The sequence below is a fragment of the Cajanus cajan genome, chromosome 4, assembly GCF_000230855.2.
Source record: "Cajanus cajan strain Asha chromosome 4, NIPB_CcT2T_4, whole genome shotgun sequence".
NCBI classification, from domain to species: Eukaryota; Viridiplantae; Streptophyta; class Magnoliopsida; order Fabales; family Fabaceae; genus Cajanus; species Cajanus cajan.
The window spans coordinates 72,369,958-72,384,503 of NC_138520.1; the positions used below are offsets into that span (position 1 = coordinate 72,369,958).

General features: G+C 31.1%; 2 protein-coding genes across 2 annotated transcripts; one reads left to right on the forward strand and one right to left on the reverse strand.

Annotated features, from left to right (window-relative positions):
• Positions 1 to 701: 701 nt before the first annotated feature.
• Positions 702 to 2,708, reverse strand: MTACP2 (mitochondrial acyl carrier protein 2). The gene is made up of 2 exons (XM_020363425.3): positions 2,387 to 2,708; positions 702 to 1,125 (listed from the first exon to the last, which is right to left on the reverse strand). Exons 1-2 carry the CDS (start codon positions 2,594 to 2,596, stop codon positions 949 to 951), a joined length of 387 nt encoding a protein of 128 aa, XP_020219014.1. The 5' UTR covers positions 2,597 to 2,708; the 3' UTR covers positions 702 to 948.
• Positions 2,709 to 9,352: 6,644 nt separating this feature from the next.
• On the forward strand, positions 9,353 to 14,256 carry LOC109802206 (NAD(P)-binding Rossmann-fold superfamily protein). The gene is made up of 12 exons (XM_020363458.3): positions 9,353 to 9,533; positions 9,605 to 9,660; positions 9,749 to 9,782; positions 10,357 to 10,455; positions 10,571 to 10,716; positions 11,276 to 11,314; positions 11,448 to 11,540; positions 12,074 to 12,172; positions 12,272 to 12,358; positions 12,951 to 13,034; positions 13,652 to 13,717; positions 13,972 to 14,256. The coding sequence occupies exons 1-12, from the start codon at positions 9,464 to 9,466 to the stop codon at positions 14,056 to 14,058; spliced, it is 960 nt and encodes a 319-aa protein (XP_020219047.1). The 5' UTR covers positions 9,353 to 9,463; the 3' UTR covers positions 14,059 to 14,256.
• Positions 14,257 to 14,546: the final 290 nt, after the last annotated feature.

Below are 14,546 nucleotides of genomic sequence, written 5' to 3' on the forward strand. Positions count from 1 at the left end.
TAACAAATAAATAATAAATTTTTATATATATTACACATACGTATTTAAAACACTGCCAAGGGGGAGGGGGAAGGTGATTTTTTTTAATAATAGATTAAATTGAATATTTTAAAAATAGAAATTAAATTGAATGATAATTAGTAAAATAATTTTACGTATAATTACCAAAACCCCGGACACCAAAAAAAAAATGATTCTTCTACCAAACGCCCCTTAGTGGGGGGAATATACCGCATCCTTACAACAAACCCTATGCTACAACAAAATGATTTCCCATTATCAAAATTGGGCAATTTTGCGCAAGATTGAAAATTCTATCCGAGCCAATGAAGAAAATAAGAAATTAGTTTTCGTACAATTTATAACTCGATTACACTGCCAAAAATTGTAAACTCATACTATTGTATGAGTTAATTTGCAAGTTTGACAAACATGATTGAAATTCTCGGTGTTATGTCCCCAATGTTCACCAACAAATCCCGTGACATTCCACAACTAATCACCTGGAAGTTAGGACTCTAAAACTAAAAGAGCATATCTTCCTCAAAAGTCAAAACGGAAACAAGACATTGCATAAGAACCATCTAACCATGTATGAATGTATAACATCAATTATGATCATGGAGACTAAACATGAGCGAAACTATTATAGAAGAAGTAATAAAACAAAGCAAAAGAAAGTAGCCCAATGAATCCGATGCTGAGGCAAACTCAAGACCTCACAATTTCCTGATCAGAAATTTAACACACAATTCTTATTGACACGAACACCAGAGGAACACAAAATGTGAAGTTCTGTAATGCCAATACTACCAAAGGAAGCAGGCACATCCTCAGCTAACACTCTTCTGAGGGATAAGAAAATGAAATTCCACTTTAGAAGCAAAAATGTCTGACGCGTCTAAACTAGATTATGAGAAACAAAAGAAAAATTATACACGGATTCCACTACTTTGCCTGAGGATGAGATGAAATGAAGTCGACAGCAAGTTTAATAGAGTTGATCTTGTCAGCCTCAGTATCGGGAATCTCAAACCCAAACTCTTCCTCAAGAGCCATCACGATCTCTACAGCATCTAAACTATCCAATCCAAGGTCATTCTGGAAGTGCGCATTTGGGTTAACCTGACCAAAACAAACGTTCAGAATCACATCAATAATCATTAGAAGTAGAATTTTTCAACAAAATCAATGAAAGGAAATCAAATAATTATAAGTTTCACACATTGGATAACAGAGTCCATGGATTGAACATTTTAAACTTGAACCTAACATCATCATCAGTCAACTCATGTAACATAGTTCTAGGGCTTGTGCAAATTGAAAATGTAACAGGATCAAGAAATTAGGCATAAAGGCAAACATAATTGAGTTTTTAATCATTTATGGAATTTTAAAAATGGAAGCAGAAATGAGGATGTAGAACTTTTGGAAGTGAGCATTGGGTAAGTAACCTGACAACTAAAACACTCAACCACATTATAAAAAATAAAAATAGAAATAGAAATTTCCAAAACCAGATAAACAAAATAAAGAAATTAGCCCAGTAAAATTGTCAAAAGTTTCATATATTGGATAAAAGAGTCCATGGCTTAAATGTGTGTTTGGATTGGCGATGCATAAGTTAAACTCACCATGATTCTTGCTTTTGTCGTGAACTTACCATGATTTCATCCATTTGTTAGATCCAAAAATCATAACGAGTTCAACTCGCTGCCAATCCAAACACACACTAAACATTGAAATCATAGACCTAACATCATCGAATGACCATCACTTTTATCCTTGAAGCATTACTCTCTCTCCTATGTGATTTCTAAAGTAAAAATACTAAACAAATAATCTCCTAAGTAGTAGAAATCATAATAAGGGTCTGTGTGAATAAATTTTTCCAAAAACATTTCTTAGATAAAAAGATGGGAAGATAAAATGAAAAACAAGTTTTTCCTTTTAACTTATGTATTAGCTAATTTATAATTTTTCGGAGAAGCTATATAAAAGAGCTTCTACAAATTAGCTCATACATAAACTAATTTTATCTTAACTCGTTTTTCCTTCCTATTTCTTCCTCCTATAACTGCTTCTAGAGGTTTATCCAAACAGACCCTAAACAATCCTTCAAGCATTATAAAATCCTTCAGATTTATCCAATCACAAACAAATGCAGCTAACGCGATCACAATTACGGTTGCGAAACACTCCAATAAAACCATATCGCGGCGGCGGAATGTTTCTGAAAACCATGATTCTAACGCGATCAACTAAGCGTGACGTGGCGAAAAAACAGGTTATCAAGGGTTCCGGTTGAAAACAAAAAAATTAGGGCTATAAAAAATAGGAAAACGAAACGATTTAAAAAATGTAAATGAAAATGAGGACGTAGAACCTTGGAAGGATCGACTTTCTGGAAGTTTTTGACGCAGGAGATGACGCGATCTGTGACCTCGGATTTGTCGAGGAAGCCGCCACGAACCTCTTCGCAGAAGCGACGAATGAAGAAGTTGGGAGCGAGGGTTAAGGGAGAGTTGCGGGGAAGCGCGTCGACGCGCACTCTCAGGTATTTGATGAGAGGTAAAGTGCTTCTACTCGCCGCCATTGACACCGCACTCTCTACTCTGTTCTTTCCGATTCGCACTTCTGTGTTTGATGGATGATAATGTGCCACCCAAACAGAACCCTCTTCTCTTCTCTTCTCTTTTCCTTCACTCGCTGGGCTTCTCCCGTTAGGCCCAACCAACTCTCTTCCTCACTCTGCCAAGGCCCTCGTTATCCAATGCATGTGTTAATTAATTAATATTTAAATATTATTTTTTATTTTAATATTTAATAAAACAACAATTTAAGCCTTCACAAATTTTGAAACCAATTTAATTTAACATTGAAAACGGTTTTAATTCGAATGAGAATTGAAAAGACTATAATATATGTGGAACTTAAAAAATATTAATTAACAAATTAATTTTTCATATTCGTTGTAAGAATATTTAATAAAGTTATAAAATATTAATATCAATGTACATTTAATAATATTTATGGAATTTAAAATATTAGTTAAATTAAATAAGATTGTATTTAATTTTTGAAAAATATTTTTTAAACTTTTTTAGATATAATAAGTTTTATTTTAATATTTAATAATCAATAATTTTATCCTTCAAAAAAGTTATCTTTGTTCATCTTTGTAAATTTTATAATTGATTTAATTTAAACCATAAAACGTTTTGATTTCAAATAACATTTCAAACTATTAAATTGGATTGATAAAATTTGTAACGAATATAAAATTTGACACGTTTTTAATAAAAAAATATCAAAAGTCAATATTTAAAGTTAAGGTGCTAAAAATAAACTTTTACATAACGGTTGATATCTTAGACCTACTTAAGATTTGGTTTGCAAAGTCTATATTTTTATCTTCAATCTGTGAAATAAATAATCTTTTTCTTATTACATATTTGTCCCACAAAATTTGCAGTTAAATTGGCTACTTTGCAGGCCCAATAAAAAAGTTGAGATTTTTTTTCTTTTTTATTTCTATAAAATATGATGGAAAAATACATTAAAATATTATATACAAATATAAATATAAATATATATATATATATATATATATGAAAGTCTTAACATATAAAAGTTTTTACATTTAAAACAAAACATTAAAGTATTAACATATCAAATTTTATACATTTAATCTAAAACATATTTATGTATTAAAAAATCTAAAATATATTAAGATAGTAAAAGTGCAATATATTTTAAATAGAAACTATATTAAATTTAATACTTATAACCGATACTTATTTAGTATTTACTAATCAAATACTAAAATCATTCATACTTTAAAATTTTTATAAAGCTAACAAATATAATTATTCACTTAAATAGGCTAGCATACGGAATTTGCGAAATTTATAGGTTTCATAGAACGAACTAAATTTCTCCTATAATTATGTAATTTAAAAAAAAATAAATAGACTCATTAACTGTGTAGATTGCAGGTTTTCCAAACCAATCAAATCTCTTATCCCAATAAATGTAAGACTTATCCTAAAACATATAGGTTGCCATGATCTATTCAGATTTTATTTTTGTTTGTATTAAATTAATGTTTAATCAATGAAAATCAATTTTTAAATATAAATTAATTGTTAGTTATTAATTTTAAAATACTTCATAAATCATGTTTATGAAAGAAAAAAAAAAGTGGTAAATGATATTATTTATGATTCCTGTGAGGTCCCTGGTCTTTTCTTTCCTTTTTCCCGAACTCTCACTCACTCTCATACTTTTCTTCCCCAAATCCCCTGCTCATTTCTGATTCCTTGTGGTGATCTTCTTGAGCTTAGGTGCAGAGTAGTAGCTTTTGGAGCTAGCTATGGGCGTGAAGCTTGTTCTTCTTCTCCGGTCGTTGTTCTTCTTCTCCATTTCTCTTCTTTCTTCCTTGTCATTTCTCGAAGCTCAGAGCTGTTGAACCGAGGTAAGGGAAGCTAGGTTTTGCTGAGTTTTTGGTTTAAAGAGAGTTCTAAGAACTCCTTAGCTGTTTGATGTTTGGTGATTTTTGGTTGAGAATGATGAAATTAAGGTTTTCGGGGTTTCGGAGTAATAGTGAAAATTTGGGGTTTTGATGTTTTCATGGTTGCATGTTGAAAAAGAATTGATTTTTGGGTTGTTGGATGAAAATGGGGTGTTTTGGATGGATTGCATGTGCTTGGATTTCTTGTTTTTGCAGGATTGTTGTTCAAAAATGGTGGAGGGATTGTGTTTGCTGTCACAAACGGCTGAGCCGTTTTGAACGGTTGAGCCCTTTGGGAGTTTCGTGACAGGGAAGAGTTTCTGGAACCAAACGGCTGAGCTGTTTTAAGGCGCTGAGCGCTTTGGGGGAAGAGAGCCACCTGGAACCAAACAGCTGAGCCGTTTTAAAGCGCTGAGCGCTTTGGGGGCAGAGAGCTAGAGGAGAATCTCTGGAGGTAAAGCGTTGAGCGCTTTGGAGGCGCTGAGCGCCTTTGTTCTTTCAGAATTGGACTTTGTAGTCTTCATGAAAGTTGTAGCCTTGGATCTTAGCTTTCCAATGGCGCTGGAATCACCCAAAAAGGAGTTCTAGAACTCCAGATATGGTTGTTTTAGTGAAGAGGGGTCAAGCTGTCAGCATTGGTTAAGTTGTTTTAGGTGCTTAGGTTGATTGGTGTTGTTTGGGTGGGTAATTTTGCATGATTGATGAGTTGTAAACAAGACGGGTGAGTCGTATTATATGTTGTATGTTGCAAAATTATTGATCTTGCTATTAATAATGTTTGAGTTGAATTAAAATAGGCGAATATGATGTGATGATTAGTGGATAATATTGTTGCTGATGTTGAGTTGTATCAGTTGTATATTGTTGTAAGTTATTATGTTGAGTTGTATCACTTGTACATTGTTGTAAGATGATATGTTGAGTTGTACAATTGTGTTGTACTGTGTGTTGATATTGGATGTTGTAGGCCGAAAGGCTGAGGTGTTGTAGGCCGAAAGGCTGAGGTGTTGTAGGCCGAAAGACTGAGGTATTGTAGGCCGAAAGGCTGAGGTGCTGTAGGCCGAAAGGCTGAGGTGTTGTAGGAGATCTCCGAGGTGATATGCGTGACGACGCATTTTGTGTGTATTGATAAACCGTGTGGTAATAACTGACAAGATGTTTATGGATGAATTGTTGATGGTTGTAATTGCTATTATTACTTAAAAATTTCCCTATATCTTGTTCTTTTTTTATACTAGCTTACCCTTGTTGTTTCCATGTGTTTGGACTGCGATGATCATACTTGTATGGGAGCAGAGCAGGACTAGATTTGTGATAGGAGCAAGCTTATAGTTGGCAGAGGACGGGGAGTCTTAACTGGCTGATGTTTTGGATGTTAAGCCACTATCTGGCTATTTTGGATTGTATTTTATATTATACGCCCTAACTCTAGTGGGATTGGAACATTTGTATATATTTATATTCTATATCCTATATTTATATACTCGTTTTATTCTGTCTAGTGTTTCCGGTGTGCTGCGGTTATGAGTGTGGTGACATGCCGGGTCGTTACAATTCCTTCTTAAAAGAAAACAAAAGTGGTAGACAATATTATTTATGTTACCTTCTTATAGTTTTTTTATTTTTATTTTTTATATGAGTATGAAACCTAAAACATAGACAAGACAAGATAGAGGAAACAAAGGCGTAACAAATAAAGAATCCGTAACATTATTATTATTATTATTATTATTACTTACTCGTTTTATATGTTAATTTAACCAGATTCAAATGAAACTTTTAATTTATTGTTATAACTTTTCTTCTTTATTTATTTTAGATATTGCTATATGTTTTTTTTTATGTAATTACTGCAAATAATTTTATAGATTTAATACAGTTACACACTTATATGATCTTATTGGTTATTTTTAATTTCTCTTATTTTATTTCATTTACGTAAATGACATTTTATGTATATGATCGTTAAAATTATTATATTTTATATATTTTTAATTACTTAAAAAAATTCGGTAGATTACGGGCTCAAATTAATGAGTTGCAAAATTTTACTTTACAATGGATAGAATAAGTCTAACATATTATTAGGCTTAAAACAATTTTTAAAGTGAAATTTTTAAAAATTTAATAATAATATTTCTTATAAAAAAAAATAGAGATAAATTTTGAAAAAATAATTATATTTAAATATCTTTTGGAAATAATTTTTTTAAGTGAATTTTGAATAATTTAAAAAATAAATTTTAAGTTATGAGAACTTAAAAAAATTATATAAATATTTATATAAAAAATATTTTTTTTGAAAGAAACTTAAATTAATGACTTTGTTAACATCACTTTTAGATCCGGAACCACACTAGTCGTACTACGTATGAAATTGAGAGTTTGTTATGTAATAACTTTTTTTAATAAGAAGATATAACTCATTAAAAATGAGTTGGCTTTTAGTAAAGTAGTATCTCCATCTCCATGACAATTTTTAATATGTATCTCTTTTTATTTTTTATTTTATTTACAATATTCGAATCCAAGATATTGTTTAACTAAACTAAGGGGGGTGTATTGGATTAGGATTTTAAAGGACATTTTTAGTTAAAAAAAATCCTGCGGATTTTAAAAGACTTTGCAGGATTTTCATGACTTTTAAGATTTTGTAGGATTCTACAAGACTTAAAATTAGGATTTTAATAGATTCTGCAAGACTTTTAAATCAGGATTTTAATGGATTTTGTGGGATTTTGTAGAATTTTCGTGGATTTTTGACATTTGATAAGATTTCAAAAATAATTTCATACATTCAAATTTAAAAAGAGTCAAAGACAAAAATAATAAAAAAAATAATGTCTAGATAAATAATAATAATAATAATTCTTCATAATATCTTATCCTCTTAAATAGCATTCACCCACATATACATAGCTATACTAGTCCTCCAAACATTAGCATCTTTTCGCTCTTGCTCCTGGGTTTGAATAATAGGTTTAAAAGTATGGTCTTCATTAACTGGTAACGTTGAAGATGAAGGTTCATCCACCACTTCAATTGAAAATTCATCAGAACGACATTCTTTACATAAAAAGTTATGTAGTGTTGCACATACTAACACAAGTTCTACTTGTGTCTTAAATAAAAATGGAAGTGCTGACTTAAAAATTGTGAACCTTGATTTAAAAATACCAAATATTTTCTCGATCGCATTCCTTAAAGACGCATGACGAAGATTGAACAATTCTTTCTCATTTTCAGGATCATTACCCTGACCTGCAAAATTTTGTAGATGATATCTTACACCTCGAAATGGAGCTAAAAATTGGCGTCGATTAGGAAATCTACAATCCACCAAAAAAATATTTACCTAATTACATATGCAATATATATAATATTAGTATAATAATAATAATTATTATATATAATTATTATTATTATTTAAAGAATAAGCATTTAAATATATAGAATATATATATATATATATTATTTTAGTTATATATTATATGATAATTTTTAACGATATTTATAAATGTAAATTATTCTAACAAATATTTTAACAATATTTCCTCTTTTAAAAAATAAGTTAATGAAGACATAGATCCTAAACCCTAAAAAATTAGATATTGCAATGTCATATGTTAATTTTCTTTTTTTAAAATATAAAAAAGTCCTAATTTCACAATATAAAAATAAAAAGAAAAATTCATAGTAAAAAAATAAAATAATTGTTGAGTCGTAAAAGGAGGGGATAAGAGTAACAAACTTAAGGAAGGAGAGAAATCGCAGTTTTTATGCTGAGAGGGTTCTTCCCCCAACTAAAATCCATTTTCATCTCATTCTACTCACAGAAACCCTAACAAATTCATCTTATATATATATATATATATATATATATATATATATATATATATATATGTATTGTAGAGATTATGATATCAATTTCATCTTTCACCTTTTTATTTTCTTGACGTGTGTTATAAAAAAAATTATCACTTAAAAGTTGAAATTTTAAGCATTTTTTTTTGTGTTATATAAAGGAACAAATTCAACTATATAGAATAAAATAAAGCAAGTCAATTAAAGAGAACGAACAGAAAAATAGAGCTAATCAATGACACTATCATTTACATATCGGAGTTTCACAAAATAGGGGAATGGGATGATAACAGTATTAAAATATTATATATGAGCAATAAACAATAGTACAGTATTATTAGCAGAGAAAAAATGGAGAAGACAGAAGCATAGGAAAAAAAAAGATGAAAAATTCACTTGAAAATTCTTGAAAAGTCACTTCAAACAATCCTTCAAAAAATCCGATGGATTTGGATGAGATTGTTTTATGAATTTGGTATTTATAGATAACACTAGAAAGTCCTTCAAAATCCCTCTCACACAACAATCCTTTAAAATCCTTATATTTTTGAATACCAATGAATTGTTTTTAAGTTGTAAAAAATCTCAAATGAATACCAATGGATTTTAATGGACTCTTTAAAAAATCTTGAAAATCCAGATTGAATACTGGATTGTTTTTAAATGACATAAAATCCTGATTGAATACCAATGAATTTTTTTACTCAAAAAAAATCTTTTAAAATCCTACGAAATCCTAAACCAATACACCCCCCTAAATTTAATATTGGTTGAACTAACAAATTGTTCATTGTGTGCATATATCGTTAATCTTTAAATAATAGACTTGGTTTCATATATAAATAAATTTATACCTCTATAGTAATAATAAAAGAGATTGTATTCTTTGGTGTATACTTTTTTTAATAATCTTATTTTTATAACTATTTTTTTCCATTAATTTTATAACTATTTTTTTTAAATTTTGTGCACGCATTCAATTGTTGGCTGGTAACAAAAAAAGGCTTTGTTAAGCTGAGTAACTGTAAGCATTCTTCCCCATTCGAAACTCGCCCAGGCATTTCACTGCACAGCTTAAGCTCCAACATGTTTGTTGTGCTGTTCATTTGCCTCTTCGTTTTCTTCATCTTTCTCTACAAATTCCTCACCGCTTATGGTAATTCTATTATTCCACTACTTTCTCTCTTCTTCTTTTTTTCGATTCTAATTATCGTTTTGATTTATTAGGCGATTTCACTTTGATGTCTAAGAAGCAACCTAAACGCCAACAAATTGAAGATAAGGTTACGAGAATGATACTCACACCTGAGTCCTCCATTTCTCGTGTCTTAAATAAATGACTTTGTCTTTTCGTGTTTCGTTTCCTCCCAGGTTGTTTGGATTACTGGTGCTAGCCGAGGAATTGGTATAACAATAACTCTACCCTTTTTATTTTATTTTATTGTTTCTATAGGGTTGATTCATTCATTCATATTAACATTGGACTTGCATCAAATTCAATCTCCAATTCTAATTCGCCCGGAAAACACTTTGATAAGTAGTTAACCTCTGACAATTTTAATTAAGGAAGTTAACGCATTCAATTCTTTATTGAACATGTATCTTTATCTAATTCATCTGCAATGCCATACCATACCACTATTTTTTTTGGTATGACCATGTTACTAATATCCTTAACCTGACTTAACTACTTTTAATGAGCTTTTTCCTTCAAACCACTTATTTTTCATTTACAAAATTCGAAGCCGAAACCTTGTACCAAGTCCAATTCCATACAATACCACTTTTGATTATTTTATTTTATTATTTCAGGATTTCTTTGCTCTTAAATTCTTCTCTAAAATATAGAAGGATTCCGTTGAACAGCTGGAATTTTTTTTTTCCTTATTTGTAACTAATTTTGCTTGCTTAACCGATTCCTTTTTCTTTTTTTCTTTTCCTATTTTCCTTTTTTTGTTTTTACAATGATATACATGAAGGGGAGATTCTGGCTAAACAGCTTGCAAGTTTAGGGGCCAAGCTTATAATCTCTGCAAGGAATGAAGTAGAGCTAAACCGAGTAAGGGCACAGCTGAAAGGTATGTTGTATTATTGGCAGCTACATATGAGGTCTAAATTACTTATTATATTGTGTAAAAATAATGGTATAGACTCTTGCCTTGCTCTATTAATAAATGGTTTGTGTACCACCAGGTAAGCATGCACCTGATGAAGTCAAGGTTTTACCGTTGGATTTATCATCTGGAGAGGGTTCTCTTAGGGAAGCTGTCGAGAAAGCAGAATCTTTTTTTCCGGATGGTGTTGATTACATGATCCATAATGCAGCTTTTGAGCGTCCTGTAAGTGACTGATTGCTTTATCTAATGGTTTGATTAATTTCATAAATCAGAAATTGCACCAGAAGACAATACTTCTATATGTTTGTTATGTTAGAAGCTACACCTATTAGTGTAAAACAAGTGAAAATGAAGGTTGGGTGCCCTCCTTTGATTTGGAAATACAATTTATAGGCAACATCATCAGTCACTAATTCATTGTTCTGGATGTGTGTGCGTGTATGGTTCTATTTGTGTATGTTTATTCCAATTCCTAGATAGCATAATGACTTCAGAGTTTAGAAGCATTTCATCAGCCGGAATTCCTACTTCAAATGTGACATTTTTTTTAGTGTCCTTGTATGTCAGCATGCTTGTAGTAACTATCTCTATTAACTGAACACCAGCAATTGAGAAAATGTCATTGGATGATGCTTGCTTATCATTTCATGCCAGTGTAATACAGTGGTGATGCTTTGTTGATAGTTGATGAAATTTCTCTTCACTTGTCTGTTTTAATGGGTATTTATATATTATATACTTATTTAATTAAAGGTATTATGAATTGATTTTTGTTTTGCAGAAAACATCAATTTTAGATGTAACTGAGGAAGGTCTTAAGGTATCTCATGAAGGAGACTCTTACTCCTGCCACTTATTTACCAACACTTCAATTTTTTTCTTTTCCTTTTTAGTCTTCTTTCAAAACATTAAAAGTAGTCGTCTGATGTTTTATACTCATTTTTCCTGATTAGGCTACATTTGATGTGAATGTTCTGGGGACAATAACTCTCACAAAGCTCTTGGCACGTTTCATGTTGAAGAGGGGGCATGGTCATTTTGTGGTGGTATGCAGTTTTGGAAATATCTTACCTTGGTTATGGAATCTGCATGGCAATAGTATATTAAGTGCGTGTCTTTTGACGTATATTTCCACATTGAATGGAAATGCATAGATTTCTTCCTTTCATGTTTGGGTGCTTTGGAAAGTGCACCAACTGCAAACCAAACACACTCTAACAACTCTAACAACCATGTTCGTTTTACTTAAAACACTTTCTAATGCACATTCAATTCAACTGAACGTAACAGTGATTCAAACACACATAACTGGTTAGAAACTACAGCAGGTGGAGCTTGCAGGCAGACATTTATAACTGCATTGGTTTATTAACCCAAGCAAGTGCAGCAAAAAAGAGTCACTAGTGGCATATTATCCTTGAATGACAATCATAAATCATAATTTTAACTGTTTGGTAAAAATATATTGACATGTATTATGATTTGGTATTGATTTCTCGTTATGCTAATAACTAATGCATGTAATTTTGGAGAACTTGTTCATAAATTGATAATCTTTTGTACTTTTATGTACTATCAGATGAGTAGTGCAGCAGGAAAGACACCTGCCCCAGGTCAGGCTGTATACTCTGCTTCTAAATTTGCACTCAATGGTTACTTCCATACCTTGCGTTCAGAGGTATGTAGACTGTATATTATCTTTCGGTACAATGATGCTGTTTTATTCTAATTACATACAGTACAGAGTCATGCACTATTAATCATTTAATGGTGACAGCTCTGTCAGAAAGGAATCCAGGTAACTGTGGTCTGTCCTGGTCCAATAGCAACATCAAATAACGCTGGATCAAGGGTTCCATCTGAGGTATGTGTATTTGCTAATTCATCATCCGTTACTACTGTGAAGAAAGACAAAACTTGAGTGCACTTTTTCTTTACTTTCTTCCCACCTTAATATGTTTAGTACAGTTATCTTTAGAAACACTAATTCTCTGAGTGCTATATCAAATACATGACCATTTTCTAAGTTTATAGATACATTCTTTGCAAGAATGAAGAAAATTGCTTTTATTGTACTTCTTTAGCCAAAGTTAACGAATATAATTTTACTGCATATTTTTCCTTTTGATAGTGCATATTGAATTATTTTAAAACTAGGAAGTATGAACACATAGTAGACACATGTAGTAGGCTTTTTGATCTTATGTTTACTAAATGAAACTAGAACTAAGAATATGTAAAATATATAATGTTATTTTTTAAAGAAGTTGAATATATATATTGTAGAGAAGCAGCTTAGAGCCAGATCTTGGAGTATACAATATACTCTTCCCATTGCGTTTTGATTAGCATGTTACTATTGTCCACTTGAACTCGTGCCATGTGGTGTTGTACTGAACATATTCATTTGAATCATTGATAGTTTGTTTCTTCCATGTAAAATTCTGTCTCCACAGAAGCGTGTGTCAGCAGAAAGGTGTGCTGAGCTAACTATTATTGCTGCAACCCATGGCTTAAAGGAAGCTTGGATATCATATCAGGTAAAAAATCATTGATATTAGCAATTAACTTCTGTTTAAATACACTGCCATTTTTCAACATTTGTGTCTCCATAGATTCTCTTTCTGGAGTTGATATGATCGATGGTATGTGTGTTGGGAGGAGAGAGTGGATTGACTATGTTATTATTTCATACAATGAATTGGTTTAATTAATACTTGCTTTTGGTTACTAATTTAGGTTTATCTGCTCCCTTTTTATGTTACCTATCATACACATTACATTCTTTGACGTCCAATGTTTGTGACTTTGTTCAGGAAATCCTTCGTATAACTGTAATTGACGCTAAGATAATGGTTCCTTGTCAATTTTTAACATCTTCTAGTATGACGTTGGGAATATTTGTTCCTGCTTTATTTTATGGAATCCTGAGAGTTGCATTAATTTGAAGATTGAACGTTTTCAAACTTTTCATCAATTTGATTTTGAAATTCTGTTATTGCATTAAGCATTTGGCTTCTCGCGATAGATAGGCTAATTGTCTTTCATGCGTATTGTGCACTCATTATGATGAGTATACTCTTGTTGATTCTTTCAATTAGTATGAACTATATAATATCCAGATTGCAACTATAATTTTTAAATCCTTTGCGTGCAGCCTGTGCTGTTTGTCATGTATCTCGCTCAGTACATGCCAACTGTTGGTTATTGGGTCATGGACAAGGTATTATCCATCTCTATAATATGCATTTTGTCAGTCTTTACAACATTGTTGGTTTATTATGTACTACTGGGCATCGATCAAACATGTTTGCTTGCACGTCGAGGTCGACATTGAAGTGGATCCAAGAAGTAGCTGATAGTTATTTTTGCGTTATTTTATTTTACGTAATTTTGTTCTCAACGTGGATCTTTGATGAGAAAGCACAAAATACCCGTTTGTAACATATTGATAACTTGTATAAATGACTGGTGTAGGTTGGTAAAAATCGTGTAGAAGCTGCTGAAAAGAAGGGCAGCACATATTCTTTGAGCTTACTTCTTGGAAGAAAGAAGACTGCTTGATGCCCATTTGGACACGTTTTTCTAAGATTTGTATCGAATATGATGTAGTAGGACTCTTAGACCCTTATACCAATTGACGAAATACTCCTAAGTAGTAGACAAAAATATACTTTATTTTTTACCAAGGAGGGTGACATGTTTGCTGAATTAGTAAATTTATTCATCTTGTGGTAATTGAACCTGTACATTCACAATTCATTGCCTGCATCAGGTAAAAACGATGCATACCTCAATTTTTTTTTCTTTTCGGTTTTCTTATATATTATGGCAATGAGAATTAAATTTAAAATATCATTTAGATTATTCAAATCTTTCACCAATAAGTTAATCCTATAAGTTTTTACCTTTTCTAGTTTTCTATATCATTCTTTTTTTCTTCCAACATAGTAAAAGTAAGGGAGGGATATCCATTCTTATTCTTTTTTTTTACATTTCAAAATCATATATAAAGTAATAATAAAAATAAAAATGCATAAATTAAAAATTAC

Coding starts and splice junctions, on each gene's coding strand:
- MTACP2 (XM_020363425.3), bottom strand. CDS start 2,596: ATGGCGGCGAGTAGAAGCACTTTACCTCTCATCAAATACCTGAGAGTG. Junction 1,126..2,386: donor AGAAAGTCGATCCTTCCAAG/GTTCTACGTCCT, acceptor TGTTTTGGTCAG/GTTAACCCAAATGCGCACTT.
- LOC109802206 (XM_020363458.3), top strand. CDS start 9,464: ATGTTTGTTGTGCTGTTCATTTGCCTCTTCGTTTTCTTCATCTTTCTC. Junction 9,783..10,356: donor TGGTGCTAGCCGAGGAATTG/GTATAACAATAA, acceptor ATATACATGAAG/GGGAGATTCTGGCTAAACAG. Junction 13,718..13,971: donor GTTATTGGGTCATGGACAAG/GTATTATCCATC, acceptor TGACTGGTGTAG/GTTGGTAAAAATCGTGTAGA.